Source organism: Parambassis ranga, chromosome 3 (genome assembly GCF_900634625.1).
Source record: "Parambassis ranga chromosome 3, fParRan2.1, whole genome shotgun sequence".
NCBI classification, from domain to species: domain Eukaryota; kingdom Metazoa; phylum Chordata; class Actinopteri; family Ambassidae; genus Parambassis; species Parambassis ranga.
Genome location: NC_041024.1, coordinates 13,430,593 through 13,452,256, shown reverse-complemented (window position 1 = coordinate 13,452,256; position 21,664 = coordinate 13,430,593). Strand labels below are relative to the sequence as shown.

Here is a 21,664-nt window from a genome sequence, read left to right as displayed (position 1 = left end):
CAGTTGGTTGTGGGTTAGAGGCGCATGTTGACTACTTTGAAAATGAAATGAAGCTTTTTTATATATATAATTTCTTGTCATCTGGCCTTTACTTACATAAATGTAACTATTAGCTATCTTTATTAAGCTAAGAAAATTATAAATCAGAACAGTGAAATGGTGGAAAATGTCCCATATTTATAATGTATTACTTGATTATTAGACTGTTGGGGATCCTCTAATTACAATAGGCTGGTTAAGTCTGTCACCATTGCTCCTCAACAGATCATCAACAGTATTTTGGCATTAGTAAAACTAATTACAACATCACAGTTACACAAACAGGAACCATGCCTTAATAAAACTTTAAGCTTTTATAACACTTTTTTAGTTTTAATAGTAACTCTCTAATGCATTAATTATAACTTCTAAAAGTGCTCTATTCACTAATGGAGGTATAAAAAGTAAAAATATAACAGGTTCCATTAAAGGTCAGTCAGGAGGGTTGCTGTCCGTTGGAAAATAACAGAAGTTCTTCTGCAGTGCTTCTCTCTGTCTACTTAGGTCTTTGGCTTCCTGTTGCTGCTTTTCCAAATTACTCAATTTACCACATTTTTTTCCTCAGATGCTCTTAAAAATCTTTATAAAAAAAGAAGACCTTACATCAGGCTCATTGCAATCTTGGCGGTGAAGACGGCTTACCTGGAAAGCATCAAAGCTCTGTTACCCAAAAGGTTTCATCTGTGGCTCAGAGAACACCTCCAGGTGTCTCTTTGACATGCTGTTACAGGTCCCTTCAAAACACTTTGTTTCTCATGCCAATGTGGCAACGAACAGCATTCACACATGCTCAAAGTATCTCCTAATGAAGCTGCAGTTCTCTTCTCTTATGCTTCTCACAGGATGGTCATTGCCTGTCTGTGCTATTTGCTGTGCTGGACTACCAAACAAAACATTTGACTCACCTTAATAAATAGGCGTTTCTTGTGATTAGACAAATAAACAGCAGCAGTATGGCCTCCAGGGAAGGGAAGATAGTCAAGCTGTATGAATTTTGAGTTATGATTTAGGATGCTGAAGTTTCATTGCCCGAATTTTGATATGTCTTGAATGTGGTGATAGTTTCAAGACGACGTTTGTAACAATATGGGGCTATTCATCATGAGGAACATTACAGTGCTGCCAACTGTTCCATGTTCAAAATGATGTTTCAATGCATTGTTGCTTTCTGGACTTCTTCCTGTTTTGTGCTGGTATAAACAGGAACTTAACTGTGTACAGATCAATACATGCATACTGTAATTTGAGCAGACTATGTTCGCTTAGATTAGATACATGCATTTACTGCAAGGGTGTAGATTTGCTTTTGACATTGGTGGGGACCTAGGATTGCTTCTTTTCCTTATGCTAACAGTACAAGAATAATAAATGTTTAAATGTTTTTAGCCTGGTCAATTTTTGTTATTATTCTAGAGTCTACAGGGACCTCTGAATGTCCCTGTAGCAGTTCAGCCTCATGTCCATGCTGTGGGAGTTGACGAACGAAGGTATTTGTTTACACATAATTAATAAACTCAGGTCAGACATTTATTGTCTTAAACAGTACAGTTTAAAGCAACACATTAGTGCTCAAAAAGCAACATTATCATTTAAAACAACACTATGTCTAAAAAACAAAAAAGATAAATATTACAGCTTTAAACAGAAATTCACAGGCAGAACACAAACACTGGACAGAACAAACAATGGCATACGTTCTCCAACTCTTAAATAAATACAAAAATTGTCATTCTCATACAAAATTAATCTTTACAGTGAGCTGGCTGGTACAAGCATCACGCTGCTTATTAAATATGTGGCATCGGTTTTCAGTGCAAAAGAGAAGCAACTGTTAATGAGAAGATGTATATTGGAATGTATTTTAATAGTGATGAGTTCAGCAGAAAAATGTGATGTATTTATAAAGACACTTGATGTAAACTTGTTAATTTTGTAAAGCACTGTTGGGACAGCGTGAGGTAAGCGTGTATCCATATTTGCAGGTCCTGTAAGTGTCTACGAAGGGCAGAGACAAACCACACCAAAAACACGCTGCCTGACTTAGCGTTATAGCGAGGCCTGATATTAGGCTATTCAGCACAGGTGAGATGCGGTGAGTAAGCAACTCTAACATCTGTAAACTCTTCCTTCTCTTACTCACATTTGTATACATCAAATCCAGAAAATCCAGTGGTTCTACTCAGTAAAAGATCAGTACAGCTTCAGAATGGTGGCCCCGTGCTTCTGCGATAACCTTTGATGCAGACTGAATTTAATCATTTTTGTAAAAACATAAATTACTTTGCTGGTTCACCAATGTTAACAAAAGTTTGACACATTTTAAATTTTTAATTTTTTTAACACAAAGGTCACTAATCTGTTATTTCTTGGACAAGCCTGTTTCTGCTAGTGTTTCTCTAAAATCTTCTATCCTGTACAAGGAGACTGTTAAAAGCCGCCACCCTTACATTTGTACTTTAGTACTTGTTTGTCGGGTGCATACCTACAAAAACCCTCTCATATGCATCATCAACAGTCATGTTTGATCCCTTCTAAAATTCTTGAAGAGGTGTTTCTATGTGCAGGTGCATTTTGATAAATTTGTATGTATGGTCGCAAGTAGTTAACACTTTGTATGTAGGGTATAGCATAGTGAAATAAAACTTAAATCCTCAAATAAAGAAAAATGCATTTTTTAGATTCTTTACATAGCTTATTTTACTCAGTCCCTGGTATCTTATTTATCTTATGGCATGTCACAGCAGAAAAGCCTAGCAGTTACTCCTGTCTATTATTTAAATGCATGATTATTTATTCCTCTATCTACAGTAAAATAAAATGTAAACTCTACAGCTCCATTATTCTCATTCTGAAGTGTTTTTTCTCCAGAGAAGAATCATTTGAGTCCTGACAGTCTTAACAGTATGATGTCATGCAAATCCTCCTCATTACATACCTGCCTGAATAAACCCCTTCCTTTCACAATAAAGGGTGAAACAGGTATTAACACTGATATATTAACACAATAAGATTTACATGCTGTTTCAACTATAATCTACAGTAATTACCTGTGAATTAGGAAGGATTCATGTGGACCTGTAAAAAGTCTGCAGACTAGAGGCACAGATGATGATGATGCAACTGATCAATCAGAATATTTGTCTCACAATTAAGCACAAGTATGTCAGCTATATTGTTATAAAATACAGATAATTCTGTCCTTTGGCCTTTCATTCACACTTCTCCAAGTGATATGAAAAACTATGGTTATCCACTGGTGTATTTTGTAAGTCAATTTTGCTGCAATGCACTTTCTTAAAGGTGTGGTGCCCTACTACTACTTCCAGGCTTATTTAAAATATAGCATAATCTTGACACATTTATACATTTTAATATTTTCTGGTAAAATGAGAATAACGGAGCTGTGGTTTACAAACTGGGAAGGTGTAAATATCCAAATGAAGATTAGTTCTGTCAAATAAAATATTCTATTCAAAATGTGACAGAATGTGAAAACGTTAAGTAGTCATAAGTGATGTCACTTGCAGAAACATTCAGAGCCCGGTAGTAGATGCACTGGGTGAATTAGTCTAGTTAATTTAGTTTTTGTTTCTCTGAAGAGCCTCACACAGGTTGTGGTTAGGATCTGGTTCCTGACTCATGATCTCCACACATTCCCATTCTCCACTACTGCTGGACCGCTTTACTGCCTCTACCACCGTCTGTACGTACAGACCATCCTCAAATGTTGGCGCCATTGCCACGGGTCCTCGCGCCCATGACCGGCGCTCCTCATGAGCCTGAAAAGACTGTCTCAGTGCCTTTATCATGGAGCTCAAACCCCGAAGGTGAGGCAGGGGCATTTCTTTCACCTCTGGTCCCACCCACCCGCTGTCACTTAGCAAAAGCTCCTCACCTTTGCTGCCATTGCGCTGACCATATAATTCTGTCCCCCTGGCAACCAGCCTCCCAGAAGATCCGACAACCATAACTTCATGCACGAATGACCCTGGCATATTGAAGTTTAGGGTCACAGTGCAGCACACACCACCAGACCCTGATCCACCCATCAACATCTGGAAAAAACAGAAGTCATCACTGGTGACGCGGCGGATGCCTCGGATCAAACCGTTTTGTTGAACAAAAGTCCGCAGTAGACCATGTACACGATGGGCTCTGGCGCCTGTCAGGTAACTCAACAGGTCAATGATGGAAGAGCCAACAGTGTGCAGGCCGCCTCCTCCCATCAGCTCCTCACAGGTCCAGCCATATGACTCGTCTAGGAGGCTTGGGCCATACACTCGCACATCACACACCTGTAATTCACCAACGTATCCCTCCACCAGCAGCTGTCGCATTGCAACAAAAGCTGGCAGGAAACGTAAGGTATTACCCATAATGCTGAGCAGCTGGGGGTAGTATCTGGCAGCCGTCACCATCTTGAATGAGTCCACTGCAGTCGCAGCTTTTTCACACACGACATTCTTACCTATACCTGCAGAGGGAGGGAAAGTTTAGCTGACATTATGCAGAAAGAAAGAAATACATATTTTATATACACATTTACACTACTGTGCAACTTTTAGCCAGAAACTGGTGGCCTTGATTGTAATTACAGTCTAGTTCCTGGTGTTTGATACACATAAGAAAAAAGTAAACAATCTCCACTGACAACATGTGATAGCAGACACCATGCATTGTCTTATAGCAGACTGGCCTAGGCAGCCCCTGAGATTAGTGCCATGGATAAGTCCTTCAGTGGGGAAACAGACAGGAAATTGCAACTAAAACAGGAAACTGAGGTCAACTCTCAGGAATTCCATCAGATACTGTAAGTTAATGTTCTGCATCTACTCTCCTGATACAACAACGTGCTGATTTTGTTTGCTTACAGATAAATGTGGGGGATTTTCAGGTTAGTTTTAAATTACCATGTTCCCACTGGTCATGGCTATGATGACCATTCATAACAGGTTAATAACAATAACACCGAGAATTATGTTACAGAAGAAAACAGCCATCTTAAGTACACACTCATTTACTTATTTTACGGACACTCTAACACTTACAGTTTGTGTTCCAGATCTGATGTGCCACACCCAGCTGTGTTACAATAGCAGAGTGTGTGTTTAACAGCTCCAGATGGAGTAAAAGTGTTAAATGTACAAATGTAAGTTGTACACTTTGGACAGGGCACTGAGGCATAATAAGCATTTTAATAAAAGCATTTGTGTGGATATAAGCTCTTACCCAGTGCTTTGACTGCAATCTGTCTTGTCATTGAAGGTGGAATATAGATGCAAACAAGGTCGACATCTTGATGCAGTAGTACATCATCAGATCGGCTGGTGTGAAACGGGATTCCAAGTTCCTTTGCCAAGCAGCACGCTTCCTCTTCGCTTCGCCCCCAAAGTGCATGAACCTCAAAGCCTTCAGCTTTCAACAGTGGGACCAGCACTCGGGCTGTACTCCCTGTGCCAAATACACCGACTCCAGGCAACATGGCAGTGCCATCCGCTGTGATCTTATGGATGAATCATGGCCAGCATCACTGACATCCCAACAGCAAACAATCCACTTGTCGAGGCCTGAGCCAAAGCCAATGACAGCTTACCTATGAAAATGAAAGGGCAGACTGTTAAAGCTGACAGTTATTGCTGCTTCCAAGAACTTAAAAACAGCTCGATATCTACTTCAATGATTTGTCTCCCTGCTATGGTGAATGTATCGCCAAACAGGACAAACACGTCTGATGAAGGTCCAGCCAAGTCTTTTTTTATCTGAAGTCTCTTGCAACCACTTACATCCTATCCTGCCACATACTTTACATGCCTTTCCATAGTTGGTCCACACCCACCAAACGTCAACGTCATCTCAATCTCTGAAACTCTGTGTGTTAAACGCACCATAAACACAGAACGAGTCAATGTATCTAATACCATTTAGCACTGACAATTGATTATGTAATACTATACAGGTTAGCTATAGCTTGACATAATCCCTTTTTACCATTTACCTTAATGATTTCCCAATCTTAAGAGTTAAATTTTAATCCTACATTAGGGTGTTGCTGGATGCAAGCACCTGTCACAATATTTTGTATGTATTTGTCAGAGAAGGAGCACCTTTGTCTAGTTTTATTTCTACTGAGGTGGTGTCAAAACAAGTGTACATATTTGTAGAAGATGCGATGTTAAGCAGGATCTGACACTCCCTGTAGCCATGATTGTACAACAGCAGGCTGATAAAGGTGTCTGCCTGTGCACCTGCAATACCTATGTAACCTATAAGAACGTTTAGGAGGGTCTTTTTTTTTACAAGCTGCATCGCTTTGGCTGAAAAATACACATTTAGCATGCGGACAGCTTCCCCTCTTACACCCACTCTGACAGCATTGTAGCCATGCAGTGTTTAGTTAGCTGGACAGATAGATAAAACCATGTCACACAGCACTGACACTGTCGACAGAAGCTATAGTATGGAAATAACAATTTTTCTATATATTTTTCGATAGACAAACTCGTGGAAAATTGACGCTTCTCTGCTTAACACACGCGTGTATAAGCGAAATCACACACACACACGCACACATACACTTTGCTAACTGCACAGAGAGGTTATTGATAACGTTAGCTAGCACCTCAGCTAGCCGGGCCAGGCAGCCTCAAAGCGACCAGAACAAAAAAACTCGCGATAAACGCAGGTACTTTGCAGAGTTGACGAACAAAGTTGAACCGTCTTACTAAAACAATGCACATTCACAGAGACACAATCAACCTTAGCTACTTACTGTGTTTTCCAGGACGACATCAGCGCCAGCAGTTTGTGTTGAGCCGGGCGCTGCCCAGTTGCTAATGGTAACTTCAATAGCAACGGCAGAACTGAGGGGGAACCAAAGATACTAAAGAGGCTGGAGATGTGTCACCAGCGGGAATTAAACGAGGGAGTCATTCATGAAAACAGCCTTACAGGAAATTCCCACCTTAGTATGTATATACTCTTATATATCTTATATGTAGTTATAAAAAAAAGCTATTAAACTTCTTATAATATTCCTTATATTCCTGGTAATCGCTGTATGTTAAATAACATGCTGTATAATCTAGAAATAAACAAATAAAAGTCAGAAAAATAAACACAATTGGTTTCCACATTAGCCTCTTTATTCTGAAATCGACATTATTGCTGGTAACTCCTTTACTTTACTGAGGTTTGGAACCATGACGCTAAAACTTCTCGATGAACGTTTTTATTATACTGTTTGGGGGGATGCATTGTATTGTATTGAATGAAGTTAATGTTTTAAACATGGTGACATTATTTGTGCGTTTGCACTGTAACAAAACATTCCGGACACTCAGCGGCGCCCTCTGTCACTCTGTCTACTTTCACACTCTGGCCAACAGGGGCGCCAAATTACTGACGGACTCGGGGATGAAGCGCAAGGAATTGTGGGACTTTTAGTTCTCGGCGGGTTGGATTGATAACACAGCGAAGAACAAAACAAGACATTTCCCGCCGAAAACAAAACATTAGCTTTGAAATCAGCGCAAGAACGAGCTCCGTGTGCCCTAAACTCGAATTAAATCGGGTGGATTCAGTCGTCGTACGAAGAAGAGAGGCACACTTTGGTGAAAAATAAACAGGAAGTTGTTAGCGTTGTGGGACGTGTAGTTCCGCCTGCAGGCCGCCGAGCTTGATATCAACGCATAGAATAAAGAAACAACAACAAAATAATATAAAGTTAAACTGAGGCTCGCGTTTTAAGTCTTGGCGTTGGGGTAAACATGCCCGGGTTCACATGCTGTGTCCCTGGCTGCTATAACAACTCGCACCGGGACCGGGACTTGCGCTTCTACACATTTCCTAAGGACACCACGCTGAGGGAGCTGTGGCTGAGGAACATCTCCCGGGCCGGGGTCAGCGGCTGCTTCAGCACCTTTCAGCCCACCACTGGACATCGCGTCTGCAGTGTGCATTTTGCCGGCGGGAGGAAAACCTATACCGTCCGAGTCCCGTCCCTCTTCCCCCTGCGGGGGGTGAATGAGCGCCGGAGTCGGCGGGGCAGAGGCAGGAAAGTGTCCGCGGCGGTTCCTGCCCCCGCCGCTGCAGCTACCTCCGGGATTGTCGTCACTAGCGTGCTGGGCAACACAGCAGAAGGAGCCGAGGGCAATGCTGGCGGTGAGGCGAGCGACGACACTATCACCGTGGTCCAAATAGGCCAAAACGGGGAGTATCTGGGCACGGCGCGGCTACCCGCCCAGTCAGAAGGGACTTGTTTCGCCCCGCCGATCGGCAGCCCGGACGATCTCACAGCGGATGACTCCTCTATTGAAACGGGGTCTACCATACACCAGACGCCGGTGCAGTATGTTAGTGTGACCAGCAGCCCGTTAGACCACTCGTACTCTCTGACCACCGGCACCACATCAGCCGAGCTGCTGCGGAAACTGAACGAGCAGCGGGACATCATCGCACTGATGGAGGTGAGGATGAAGGAGATGAAGGCGACTATCCGTCAGCTCCGAGTGGCCGAGGCCAAGCTGCAGGAGGAGGTACGGGAACGGGACCGGCTGCTCTATGGCCACTCGGTGGCTGTTGGGGTCCGGAAGAAAATCTGACGGGGTGGGTGTCGGTACCTGCAGACGAACTGTTACAGAGACTCAGCCTAACGGAGAGGTCACCGTTTGAAGACAGCAGATCCAGCCCTATTTTGTATTACATACGAGAGATGACCATTTATTTTCAACGAGTAGAGCTGAGTTTTCGTAGGCCTGAGAAAAGTTGGCTGGCTAGTTTATGTAGCTGATAGTAATAACCTCATTGCTAATCACATAGAAACATACACAGTCTGCCACTGGCCTGCAGACCAACTAAGGTCAATAACATTTTATCCATTCAAACAGGAATAGTTTGCAAAGATTCAAGCAAGCTTACATATTTATAACCTGACTGAGAGGAGACTGATGAGGAGGATGCTCAATACTGCCTAGTTGCATACAATGTTTTTTCTCCTTAATAGTTTGTGTTTTTATTTCATTTGGAAGAAACATCTCACATTAGAGTGGAGATGAGATGTGAAGTGAGCCAAGATGGAGTCTCCGTAGGGTGATTATTTTTTTGTAACTACAACACTATTCTTGGCACATGGATGGTTTTCGATAAAACTATCATGACTGTATCGGAGTTGCCTTTAAAGGTACCTTAACTTGCTCTTGTGTATTTTTGTTGCTGAAATCATTGGTGCAACATAAAATAATGGACTTTAAAGGGCACTTAAAGGTTATTAAAGGATGTTTCTTAAAGTCTTGCATTCAGTCACATTTGTGTTTATTTACTTGCATACCATATGAAAGACCTTTAGTGGCTGCATCTGTCTGTTCCTGGAGCTTTTCTTTTGGTCCTACATTATGATCAACTCAGTTTGAAGTTAAATGAATTTCATAATAGTGCTGAATAATTTCTCATGTGGACCAACAGAACCCATCTTGTAGTATTTCTGTTGTGTTCACCTTTTGAATTCTGAGTACAGACTCACTAAACTGCAGTTTGTTTTTGTGTCAAGAAACTGTTGCATATATAAATCATACAATAATTCATTTGAAAAGTCAGGAATGATGAGCTGCTTATTCAAAGTAGAGACGCTTTACAGTTGGAGGGTGTGTAGTCAAAAGTTGCAGTTTTCCTCCTCTAGATGGCGACTGGGTTAAAGCTGGAGCGGCTTCAGCTCCTGTGTATTCGGCCTAATTTGGTTCATCTGGCTGCATGTTTGTTGGCAGCTTTGATGGTCATTTGTTTAATTGTCACTCATTAGAATGTGTCGGATGTTGAACAGCAGACTGTGAGTGTGTATGCCTAAAACGCAGGCTCTCAAACACAGACCTAAGTGTAATGTTAAACACCTGAGTGATGATAATGTATTTGATGAAACAGGGAGTGGAGGAGAGAGATGGATGAATGGATAGAAAACATTGGAGAGAGCAAGGATTCAGATCTTAATCTCATCTGGATTTATTTTATTCCCAACAGTGTTGCATAATGCCTTAATCCAATGCTGTCAATCAAACTTACACAACTCTATCTTCCTTTTCCTATGACTGCTGCCATTTATCACAGCCATCTTTACATTTAGGACAAACAGCAGCTCCAATCTCAGCCTGTCCCACTAGGAGTCATTTTGTGTTGTGAATGGAGTACAGGAGGAAGATTATGTCTTCATCTCGGATAATATTGTGAAATATTGACTTTTCTTTTAGTTTTGCTAGTTCTAATTTCTTTCTGTTCTTGTGTTTGTGCTCCTTGTATGATATTTAGTTTTCTTCTTTGCAACACCATTATTAGTTTGTTCCTGGCAGACCCCACAGCAAAAAGTGTGTTTGTTTTGAATTCTTTTTCTGGGGTTTTAGTAAGCAGCTGTCCAGGAAAACATCACATTTTAAAGTCCCGAGTGAGGGAAATAAAGACACTGCAGGATTCACACCAGCACAGTGACAACTGTTTAAATGACCAGTGCAGCTGCATTCATTCACATCTGTAATGTAATCTTGTTTGCAGGAATCCAAGCTCAATACCTAATGTGTAGATCAGAAGTATAGATCCACCACAGTGCTGGAAAAAACCCCTCCATCATTTCAAACTAAATTCAGACAAACATGACAAGTGCACTTGCCAAAATAAAATGTCCTCAAAGTCCCTGTTGATGTCTCCGCAGCACATCTGTACAGTGACAATGTAGAAAAATGCTAACGCAGATGTTTTCAGGAAGACTCACTATTGGTGTTGCTGCCAGTGGTGTATTGATTCGGGGCAGCGGCTTCACACACAGATTATTCTGCAGTTAATGGTTGTTTTAAGCTGCAGATTAACAATGGGTTTCCATTCCTCCTGTGTCAGTATACAGATGTGAACCAGGACTTATACTAATGCACGGAGTGTGAGCCATCTGGGGGGCGTAGCAAAGGATTTGGAGACTGAGAGGAAGAGGACGGGGAGTGTGTGTGTCTGTGTAAGAAAGACGTTTGAGTGTAAGGAAAGGGGTTCACGATTGCACATCATTAAACAGTTTGTGTTCACTGTGTTGTTAATTAACACCTTACAGTGCTCCTCACAGGGCCCTCATGACCCATATAGCTGCAGATGAATCCTCACAGGGACTGCTGTTACTCTCAGAGGCTGCTCTGCATCAATGTTTGACTCCCAGGTGAGCTGGATTCTCTTATTCTCACTGGGACATCATCCATCTGTCCAAATAAAAACCTACATTAAAAACCTAAATATTCAGTAGTTGTTTTGCAGCATGTAGGTGTGTATGAAGATGTGTGTGTAATTTCATACTATATATAATTTATCAGTGTTTCAAATAAATGTTCTAAATACTGAAGACCGGAAATGAGAACGCTCTAATCCACTGTGCTGTGTTCTGATGCGGTCATTGGTCTGCTGCTGTCGCTCTCGCCTCTCTAGTGCACACACACACACACACACACACCACTAACATCCTCTTACTATCCGTGTTGCATCAGTCCCTTTTCACTGGTAATCCAGCTGGCCTGTGCCTCTGTGCATTGCTGTACTTTTGCAATCTGATGAATTCCCAAAGGATGGCAGGAAACATCATGCTTTAAAGCAGCAACTTTACACTCTTTGGATTTACAGCCAGCGGGAGCTTCACATCAGAGCCTCTCACTCAGGAGAGGTACTCGGCTCCACGGGACTCTGATGAGCTGAACCATGAAGTCCCATCCAGGCACCATGAGTGTGCTGCTGCCCCTCGCTCTCTGCTTCAGTAAGGATGTTTCTAGTTGTTGTTTTTCGCATTGTTTTTTCTTAAGTATGCAATAGAAACATCATAAATACCAGAAATATCGAGTCTGCTAAAGGTTGAAGTAGTTAAGATGGCTGATAAAAGATTTTCCCTTCAGATTGAAATTAAGGAGTGAAAGGTTTTACAAGTGCACTTACCTTAATGAAGTGCTTATTGGGCTGATTCCCTCTCCCTGTGTGTGTGTGTGTGTGTGTGTGTGAGACTGAGTACATGTGCATCTGGGTGTAGTATGTGTTTAGACTATGTTTTATTCTTCTCTTTTACCCCTTAATATTCAGGGGTTTTGTGAATGAATCATGATAGTGAAAATCAAATATACCAATTAAGTGTCATCTCGCAACACCTAATGTAAAATTAGATTACAATTTTGAAAAGTTACATGGATGTGTATGTGATAAAGGAGTGTAAGGGTTTGAAAGGTGGACACAAGTGCAGGGCTGGAGGCAAGGTGGGAGCAACAACAGTCCTCAATTAAAGCAGAGGTCGGTACACGTGAGGTCAGTCAGAACAGGCAACGGTACCAAAGGGCTAAAGCTAAGGCTAGTCTAACACACGCTGAGGTCATACACAGAGAAACACTGGCAGAAGTACCAAGAGGCTAAGGCTAAATCCAAAAACACACATGAAGGTCAGACTCAGAGCTTCTAGGAAGGATCACAGAGTTCCAACAAAACACAAACTACAACTTTACACAACCAAAAATCGCAAAGACTCAGAGGGCTGGTTAGCTTGGTAGTTACTCACTGAACACACAAGACAACCTGGCAGGAAGTGAAGGGAACTCACACATGATATACACAAGGGAGGGGGAGAGACAATGAGACACAGGTGAGACACACAGATACACGAGGAAACAGAGCCTACAAAATAAGACAGGAAATAACAAGACAACCCATGAAAATACAAATAATGCTGAATATCAAAGAAATAACTAGAATACAATGCTTCAAAAATAACTAAGAACTAAGGAGTTAAACAGAAAACCAGAACAACAAAGCACTGGGTCATGACAAGGAGAGATGCATGTGTAAGGCTGTTATCGTTTCATGGTGTATAAAACATTAAAGGTGACATCCCTACTAACAAACTGGGTTTAGTTTCAGCACTCACAAATGGCTGATTCAGGTTTGTATACAGTGGCCTTCTATGTGGATAGCCATGTCACCTATACTTCAAGGATAAATGTCACAGTAGTTACTGCAGGTGTTGCTTTACTTTACCTTCATGTTTGCATTCAGTGGTTGTATGTGTAAATATGTGGATGTGGATGCTCCTGTTGTTGTTTGGACTTGACTCTTTGGTTTAGTGAACTTTTCTGAACACATGCTGTCACACTGTCTCCAGATTTTCCTTCATTTGAAATGAACTGCTTTTATGTCTTCACTGAAATCCTACTTGCTAGCGTGTGACTGTGTTCTATTGTTTTCCCAGAACAGCTTCAGTGAAAACTCAAACCAATCTCTGATGGTTGTGTTATGTATGAGCTGATCAATGCCCTTAAACAGCTCACACATGATCTTTCACTGAATTTGGCTTTGAGGAGGTTTAATCCCTCCAGATGAATGGAATACAACATATTTCTGTATTTGTTGTTGTGATCCGTCTGAGCACTGGATGCCCGATGTCAACACATTGTATTTGTGTGCACTCCACAAAATCAAATCCTCGACCAGAAGAATCTACAAGTGTTATTTCTCTCATCTTCACTCTTTATGTTTGCATACAGTGCTTTGCTGCATCCACATTGTCAGTTTAAAATGTGTAATTACAGCGTTCTCTTGTCTTCCCCTTTCCAGGTTTGTTTCCTGTGAGTTTTGGAGCTGCAATCCCTGTTTCATGTGGCTCCATCTATAAGAGTTTTGCTCAGTGTTTGCTCACACTCGGGGACAGTTTGGTGGAAACACAAAAAGACCAGAGCACGCAGGACATTGACACAATCTGCAGGTGTGTGTGTGTTTGTGTGTCTACCAATCACCGTGGCAACAATAAAACTATAGAGTATTTATCACAGGCAATGTTGCTCTGAAAATGTGGAAATATGTCACTCAGTATGTCTCCTGTTTTAATTTAGAAGCTGTCACAATTTTAGTTTGACATGATAAAACATATGATGTTAATGAAGATACAAACTCAGTGCAACGTAATAGGGTTAGCAAATTATGTAACTGCAGCTGCTCTCTTTGTGGTGGTGAAATCCAGTAAACTCCCCAAAACAGGACTGTGTTTGTCAGCAGTAACTACAATGTCTGTCTCTTAGTGTGTTAATAATAAGATACTATGCATAATTATTATTTTTTAATGTATGTATATATTTTTTTGGATTGATTAAGAGTTCTGTAGGGTCCAGTACTGCTAAGGAGTGGACATCGCAGCCATTGTGCTAAACTTAAACTGATCTTAACAATGGTTAACACCATGAAGAGTTTCCTCTGTTGTAGCTGTGACCCAACAGCAGGGCCACTGGGTGGTGTTATAATCCTCAGATTAGCTCAGCAGCTGCTCAGGTGTTGTCGACTGTCTGAATGTGTGTCCGCGCTGATGTCTCTTCCTGATTCTTTAAAGGTCCTGGAATGCGTTCCATGTCTGTGCCAACTCAGCTCTGGCTGGCTGTCCTGGAGAAGCAGCAGCTGTCTGGGAGTCTCTAAGGCAAGAGTCCAGGAAGACGCAGTTTTCTGGGAACCTGTATGACATGTGTGCCAGCCGCACCACACTCCCACCCAGCACTGTGCCTGCACCCCAGAGCCCCCCCACCTCCGACCAGACAAACCAGGAGACACTGAAAGGGCGAACCCAGCAGCACAGCCCCACCCTAATCGCACTGCTAGTCCCCGTCTGCAGCATGCTGCTCAGGAGTTAGTCAGCCCTCATTAGTCCTCAATCAGAACCATGACAGTTGGTGGACAGAGTCCTGCACCCCTTACTACTAAACACAGAGGGTACACACCCCGTTTAAGTCAGACTCATCATGATCACTTATTGATCAAAAAATAATTTTAATAACTGGATCAATATGATTTAGTTCAGTGTTTCTTATCAGGTACAAGGTGGTGCATATATCTAAGCTGCTTTTGTTCTGACGTGGTATCTGTTCACCTGTGTAACAACTGCAAGTGTTTGACTGTGATTAAACTAAGAGTTAAAATACAAACTTGGTGGGAAGAAAAACAAATGTTTGTTGTAAACAATATTTTTTTCACTTGTGCAGCACACCAATAAAGCTGCATGGTTTTAGGACAAGGGAGATTTTGAGGGATGCTGTAATGCCAGGTGTTCAGATCTGCCTGTGATCCAATCAGGTGAGATCCAGAGGACAGTGTTATTACTGAGTGCAGAGCGGTGTTTTCATGCAGAGATTTATTGCCCTGATTCACTGACAGAAAAACAGATTCATGATACCCAGGTAAATGTTATTGTCATTTCATCACTGCAGCTTCTTACAGTAAAGACACCTAATAAAACAAGAAGTGTTCAAAAGAATAAGTCAGAAGGAGGAGGAGGAAGTTTCATGCTTGTAAATTAACAGTAATCTATTTTTTTCTTTGTTACTGAACAAGCTCTAATATCACAATGTGTATTTAGTGTAAATTTTGTACATTTGTTTTGCATTATTCTGATGTTTTCTCAGCCTAACAGACACCATCTCAAATTAAAGCTATACTAACACACTTGCCACAGAGATCTGAAGAGTGAGTGCTACCACTTTTCTTGAAATCATGTGTTTTTGTTTCAGATTTTGTGCGTGTGTACGTGTGTAATCTTAATACTCTTAAGCTGTTTCATAACAGCAGAATCATGAGTAGATTAATGTTGTCTGTCTTTATTCGTCCACAGTGCAGCAGGCTGCACCTTAAAATCCTTGAAAACAATCTTGGTGTCCTCACAGCAGGGAGAAGATGACTGCTGCCACATCAGCAGAGCAGTCAGACCGGAGCGGGATGTGAGCAGGTGTGACAACTGAGGTCAGAGGTGAAAACCATGTCACCGCATCACTCCTGCTTTATATTCGCCTGCTGCTTAAACATTCATGTGTTACACTGATTAAATGCTAGGTCACACAAAGTTCACAGGTTTAATGGCTAATTTAAATAGTGCTGTTTCATTGCTTTCTGTGTACACAGATGATTCTTGTGACAGATTTTGGGACTGGTCCGTTTATGAAATTCAACAGCATGCATGGTGAAAAATATCAGGCTTTAACTACCCAGAAATAAACCAGATTATAACCTGATCTGGACATGTCAACTCTGAAGGATGATGGAGGATGGATTTAATGCTGTAGCACCTGAGATTTTAGGATCTAGAATGAACATTACATATGAAATTTGACCATAATATAAGGCTGTTATAATAGTGTCAGTAAAGCAAGAAATATAATAAATATATAAAAGTCAATATATAAATTAATGACCCAAAAAATGGTCTTTACTTTCCATCATACATGTGTAATTTTCTTTATTTCTAACTGCATGGAGGATCAGCTGGTAAGCCTCTGAACACCTCCATGCGCCTGCTCACTCTATAATCTCTCTCCGTGCTGCATTTTGCTGCCCAAACAATCTGCAACATCTCCACAAAATTTTAAGGAACTTTTTAAGCTCCTGCAGATGCAGAACAAACATGCATGGGATTTTGAGCGATGCTCTCAGCTCAATAGCAGATGGTGTGTAGCATAAACCGTGGCAGAGATTATGAATTCCACGTGTAGTAGATTGTACTGTCCAATCCATATGGCCAGGATTTTATTTCACCGGAGCATAAATGCTTCAACCCTGTAAGCCTTGCTGCGCACAAACTCTTCTGTAAATCCATTGAATAAATTTGTTTTTTACAAACAACAGCCTAATCTAATGCTGAGAAACACAAAGCAGCTTGTTTGTGTTCCTTAAAGACATTTTGCTGATTAAACCATAAAACATTATAGAAACAGCACATTTGTTGTCACGTTCAGATCACAGCCACATTTTGCTGGATGGGCAGGCCAACACATCTTATTTGATTCATTTCATGCTGTCAGTACATCAATGAATGTTTTAATTGTTCTTGTGTGTCATGTTTAAAACCAGAAATAGCAGATAAATGGTATTAAAGAAAGATCAGCATGTAGACCAGTGAGACACAGAGGTGTTTCAAAGGGGGATTTGTGGCTGAGATGTCAGAGAATTAGCAATAAAAGTGGGGAAAATGAACATGTTCATGAAAACTAACTTGCTGAACAGGGACCTAAACCTTGATGTGAAATTTGACATCCTTGCTTTACATTGTTTTATAACAGAATACTTGCTTACTTGAACCATATGTTTTTAAATAATTGATAATTAAGTCCTTTAAAATCAGCCATACACCAGAGACAGACATAAAGCTACGGTGCAGAGCGGAGACGAGCAAACACATTCACTTTAGTGCCACATGTAGCACCTCACAGTGAAATGCTTAATAGTCAAACTGTCCAATTAGACTATGTTGGCGCGTGTGCGCGCGTGTGTAGGTCTGTATATCAGTGTGGTCCACCGCCCATCAGGTCCACTTCAGAGGACACGGAGCCAGGCAGACACCTGGGCAGGTAGTGGTCCATTAACGTCTTCATATTCTAATCTGTGGGTCTGGGAGCTGGTTCGGGAAAATGGAGGAACTGGCCCGAGAGAGCATCAGCCTGCTGGCCCGGTCTGCGTCTCACGCGGACCCGCCGCGGCTTGGCTCGTTTGGGGCCGTGTTCATCATGCTGAAGTCCGCTTTGGGAGCCGGACTCCTCAACTTCCCCTGGGCCTTTGAGAAGGCGGGGGGAGTGACCACCGCCATCAGCGTGGAGCTGGTGAGTTTTATAAACAATATGCAGCTGAGACTCATCTGAACGCGTCTGACTGTAGAGTTAATTAGTTTTGTGGGTCAGTTCTGACCTGGAGCCTGTGGGTACAGTATAGACTCAGCAGTCCTCTCTCTCCTCTGTGTGAAAGAGGCACGTACTTTTCACAAGTGAGCGCTAATGAAGCTTCTAACTGACAGTAAAAATGTATGTGTGTGTGTGTGTGTGAGGGCTTTCCAGGAACAGGGGCCAGAGGGGTCAGGGGGTTCACAGTGTCCCAGTCACATGATCTGCTCTGTTATTGACCCTCTATGTGTTTGTTTTACATTATATATAACCATAAGTTTGACAACAAGAATCTTTGTACTCCCTCAGGCGTCTCTGGTGTTCCTCATCAGCGGCCTGGTCATCCTTGGCTATGCGTCGTCCGTCAGCAGACAAAAGACGTATCAGGACGTGGTGAGAGAAGTGTGTGGACCAGCCGTAGGAAAGCTCTGTGAAGTCTGTTTCTGCTTCAACCTCTTCATGATTAGTGTGGCCTTCCTGGTGGTGGTGCAGGACCAGCTGGAGAAACGTAAGAGTGGAGTCAAAGGCAGTGAAACAAAATGCCCCTTTCACACAGTCCGAACAGGTCTTTAAAGACATTAAAGGTTTAAAACTGTCTCTGCAGGAGCTCCTCCTGCTTGTTAAACAAAATAAGAATGTAATGACAAAGTAACTGAAGAAAGGCAAAGAATAACAGGACACAAGCACCTTAACATGAAAAGCCCCCTCTAGTGTCCATCCTGGGCTCCTGTAGGAACATGGCAGACTGTGTCTATGCTTGCATGTAACTTCGTTTCAGTCCTTGCATTTCATTGCAGACAGTACAGAGCCATGAATGAGCCTGTTAGAGATACATGGTGGCACAGCATCCTGGTGATCATGCAATTGTTTCTCCAGTGTTTGAATGTTTCCGTGTGATCTAGGTAACCGGCTGAGTTTGTGATCAATTCAGCAGCCATTTCCCATATCAAAAAATTAATCTCCACAAATCATCCTCACTTTAATTTTCATTCTCGAATTAGGCTAAACATGTGACTGGGGGTTAGCAATACATCCCTTTTTCATTTTTCCTTGCTGTTTTTGTCCATCTGAAACCTCTCAAATCCCTTTAATGTTTTTGCTCTGGTCCAATTTTAAACAAAGCAGCTGATTGGATTTACAAAAAATAACCCCATGTGATCAGTGAGATATCTTATAGGACAATCATCACCATCAATCTTTATGTTCTTGCTGTTAATAAAGCTTTCTGTAGGCGCCTGATGGGATTCAATGAGTCCTTTCCTGATGGCTTCATGTAGCAGCAGGTAAACTGTCTTCTCTCTGTGTCTCAGTGTCCATTTCTTTATATGAGACGGTGACTGGGTCGAGTGAAGGAGAAATGCCGTATCACTGGTACACTGATCAGCGATTTTCCCTCTTCATCGTGTGCCTCGTCATCATCCTCCCACTGTCTATCCCAAAAGAAATTGGTATCCAGAAATACACGAGGTACAGAGCTCTTATCTGTGTTCACAGTAATGTCCAGCAGAGTGTGAATGCTTTTTGAACTGTCAACTGTGTCTCTTGGTGTCAGTGTGTTGGGGACGCTGGCTGCGACATACCTGTGTGTGGCAGTGATCGTTAAATATTACCTGATGGACAGCCACGCTGTCATCATAACTCCAGAGCACAGCCAAGGGTCAGTAACTCTGATTATTAATCAACACATGTGCCAAAGATGATACATGTCTCCCAGCTGTTGTATCATACAGTATTTGTCTGTTTTGTGTGTCTATTAGTGTGAGTTCATGGGCATCCATGTTCAGCGTTGTACCAACCATTTGCTTTGGCTTCCAGGTAGGTTTATGTTCCTATGAGAAATGAAATGACATGTTTTAATGTCCAAAAACTCATCACATAAAATCTTAAACTTCCAGGCAACAAAACTAACTACAACTACAAAAACTTTAATATTTTCTAATCCAATTGTATTTTATTTTATGCACTTGCGATTTTTTTTCCTACCTCGTTTAATATTTCAAATCTGTTAATATTTCTGATCATGCATGGAGCACCTGGAATGTAAGCAATGTCCCCCTGGGATTATTGAAGTATTTCTGATTCTGAACCTGAACAATCGTTTACATTCACTTATTTAGAAGTGGCACTTCTTCTGTGGAGCACTGTTATCCTATCTGTACTACATTAACACCAAAAAATATGAATACATCCTTTCCAGCTGTTGGTTTGATCAGTTATGCTAAAACCTACAAGCGACATAATTTATTTCAATCTGGCACCAATGCTAACTTGGATTTATTTCTGGAAGTCAAATGTTACTATGAGGTCACTATGTTTTATAACTATAAAAATACTTAACGCCTAGTGTTTAATAGGAGCCTGACCGCTTTACCTTCTTTTCTTTGTTCCTTGGGATCGCCTCGAATTGTTTGTTTGATGTGTGTTTGCAGTGTCATGAAGCATGTATAGCGATCTACAGCAGCATGGAGAACCAGAAGCTCTCCCACTGGGTGATCATCTCTGTCCTCTCCATGCTGTTCTGTCTGCTCATCTACACTCTGACGGGTGAGTTCACATCTAAAGCTCAGTTCTTAGTTTTGTATGTTCTTACCTGAGAGCTGCTCGTCATCGTCGCTCTCCCTCCTTCTCCAGGTGTGTACGGCTTCATGACGTTTGGACGAGCTGTCGCCTCAGATATTTTGATGTCATATCAAGGGAACGATGTGGTCATGATCATCTCCAGGCTGCTTTTTGGAATATCTATTATCACCATCTATCCCATCATTCTGCTGCTGGGCAGGTCAGCTAACACAGCACAGTGGGGTTTATTGTGTATTGTGGGTTTTTATGTGTGTGTTTTCTACCGTGTTGTGTCTGTGTGTGGGTCAGATCTGTACTCCTGAACCTGATGTTACGAGTTCAGAGACATCGTCGGGGAATTGTGACTCATTCTTTTGAGAGTCGCTGCAGAGTTGTTCTAACTATGGCCTGGATCACCCTAACTCTTCTCATCGCCATGTTTGTCCCTGATATGGGTGATGTCATCAGCGTGATTGGAGGAATCAGTGCCTTCTTCATCTTCATCTTTCCAGGTAGGAACCTAATATGTATTTATTTCTGTCTACAGAATAGTTTTTCCTGTCTGACTGACCTTTAGTGAAGCTGCTATACTAATAAAGTTTGACATACATCTGGATTGATGTATCCCCGGTGTGTGTTGCAGGCCTTTGCCTAATAGTCACAATGCAAACTGAAAACATCTCCTCAAGAGTCAGGTGAGTGTGCTCTTAAACTTTGTATTTCCTTAGGGGGTTAATTCCTGCTGAGATAGTTTGATCACTTATCTTTGATGTTGTTTGTCATCACAGGGCGATTTTAACACTTTGGGGAGTTGTCACAATTGTAGTTGGAGCGTTTATCTTTGGACAGAGCACAACCATCGCTGTGATAGAGATTTTCCACAAATTCTGAAGTTCACCACATGCTCAGCAGCTGCTTCATTGTGTGCTTTGTTAAGGCGTTTTTTTAGTTGTGGATATGATTTTAATCTGCTTGTCTGTGGCTTAGATAGAAATCATATTTATGTCAGAATGTAATATTTTAATGTGTACAAATCCTGGATTTAAAAAGATTGAAAGGCTGACTGTTATGTTAAAGACAGCTGAAAGTGTTTTATTGTTTAATGTGTACAGTTATATTTAAAAATATAGTACATTTCTTTTATTATTTTGTTTGATACAACAGTACGAGTCTGTCTGAGCCACCAGGGTGCAGTATTGTACCATTTAGGATTTTTTTATTTATCTGTGTTGTTTCCACTCACACACATGAGGAACTTATTACACTAACACAGATAGGAGAAACCCAATTCATGTTGTTGTCATAACATTTATAATTTATGTCATATCAAAGTGATCTGAGCCAGAAAATATCTTTTTTGTTTAGAGTAAACAGATGGATTCATTGTCCTTCAAAAG

General features: G+C 41.5%; 4 protein-coding genes across 4 annotated transcripts; 3 read left to right on the top strand and 1 right to left on the bottom strand.

The window, feature by feature from the left end:
* Nucleotides 1-1,676: 1,676 nt before the first annotated feature.
* Nucleotides 1,677-6,886, bottom strand: gfod2 (glucose-fructose oxidoreductase domain containing 2). Its single transcript, XM_028402723.1, has 3 exons — nt 6,809-6,886; nt 5,269-5,632; nt 1,677-4,513 (listed from the first exon to the last, which is right to left on the bottom strand). The coding sequence occupies exons 2-3, from the start codon at nt 5,519-5,521 to the stop codon at nt 3,618-3,620; spliced, it is 1,149 nt and encodes a 382-aa protein (XP_028258524.1). The 5' UTR covers nt 5,522-5,632; nt 6,809-6,886; the 3' UTR covers nt 1,677-3,617.
* A 509-nt stretch (nt 6,887-7,395) lies between these two features.
* On the top strand, nt 7,396-9,328 carry thap11 (THAP domain containing 11). Its single transcript, XM_028401969.1, has one exon. It carries the CDS (start codon nt 7,806-7,808, stop codon nt 8,637-8,639), a length of 834 nt encoding a protein of 277 aa, XP_028257770.1. The 5' UTR covers nt 7,396-7,805; the 3' UTR covers nt 8,640-9,328.
* A 2,420-nt stretch (nt 9,329-11,748) lies between these two features.
* On the top strand, nt 11,749-14,699 carry nrn1lb (neuritin 1-like b). Its single transcript, XM_028402461.1, has 3 exons — nt 11,749-11,803; nt 13,639-13,786; nt 14,405-14,699. The coding sequence occupies exons 1-3, from the start codon at nt 11,749-11,751 to the stop codon at nt 14,697-14,699; spliced, it is 498 nt and encodes a 165-aa protein (XP_028258262.1).
* A 2,763-nt stretch (nt 14,700-17,462) lies between these two features.
* On the top strand, nt 17,463-21,158 carry slc38a8b (solute carrier family 38 member 8b). The gene is made up of 10 exons (XM_028402307.1): nt 17,463-17,651; nt 18,018-18,216; nt 19,019-19,175; nt 19,261-19,365; nt 19,466-19,523; nt 20,138-20,252; nt 20,340-20,487; nt 20,577-20,779; nt 20,911-20,962; nt 21,056-21,158. Exons 1-10 carry the CDS (start codon nt 17,463-17,465, stop codon nt 21,156-21,158), a joined length of 1,329 nt encoding a protein of 442 aa, XP_028258108.1.
* The last annotated feature ends 506 nt before the right edge of the window (nt 21,159-21,664 follow it).

Coding starts and splice junctions, on each gene's coding strand:
- gfod2 (XM_028402723.1), bottom strand. CDS start 5,521: ATGTTGCCTGGAGTCGGTGTATTTGGCACAGGGAGTACAGCCCGAGTG. Junction 4,514..5,268: donor GATTGCAGTCAAAGCACTGG/GTAAGAGCTTAT, acceptor CTCCCTCTGCAG/GTATAGGTAAGAATGTCGTG.
- nrn1lb (XM_028402461.1), top strand. CDS start 11,749: ATGAAGTCCCATCCAGGCACCATGAGTGTGCTGCTGCCCCTCGCTCTC. Junction 11,804..13,638: donor GCCCCTCGCTCTCTGCTTCA/GTAAGGATGTTT, acceptor TCCCCTTTCCAG/GTTTGTTTCCTGTGAGTTTT. Junction 13,787..14,404: donor GACATTGACACAATCTGCAG/GTGTGTGTGTGT, acceptor GATTCTTTAAAG/GTCCTGGAATGCGTTCCATG.
- thap11 (XM_028401969.1), top strand. CDS start 7,806: ATGCCCGGGTTCACATGCTGTGTCCCTGGCTGCTATAACAACTCGCAC.
- slc38a8b (XM_028402307.1), top strand. CDS start 17,463: ATGGAGGAACTGGCCCGAGAGAGCATCAGCCTGCTGGCCCGGTCTGCG. Junction 17,652..18,017: donor CCGCCATCAGCGTGGAGCTG/GTGAGTTTTATA, acceptor GTACTCCCTCAG/GCGTCTCTGGTGTTCCTCAT. Junction 20,963..21,055: donor AACATCTCCTCAAGAGTCAG/GTGAGTGTGCTC, acceptor TTGTCATCACAG/GGCGATTTTAACACTTTGGG.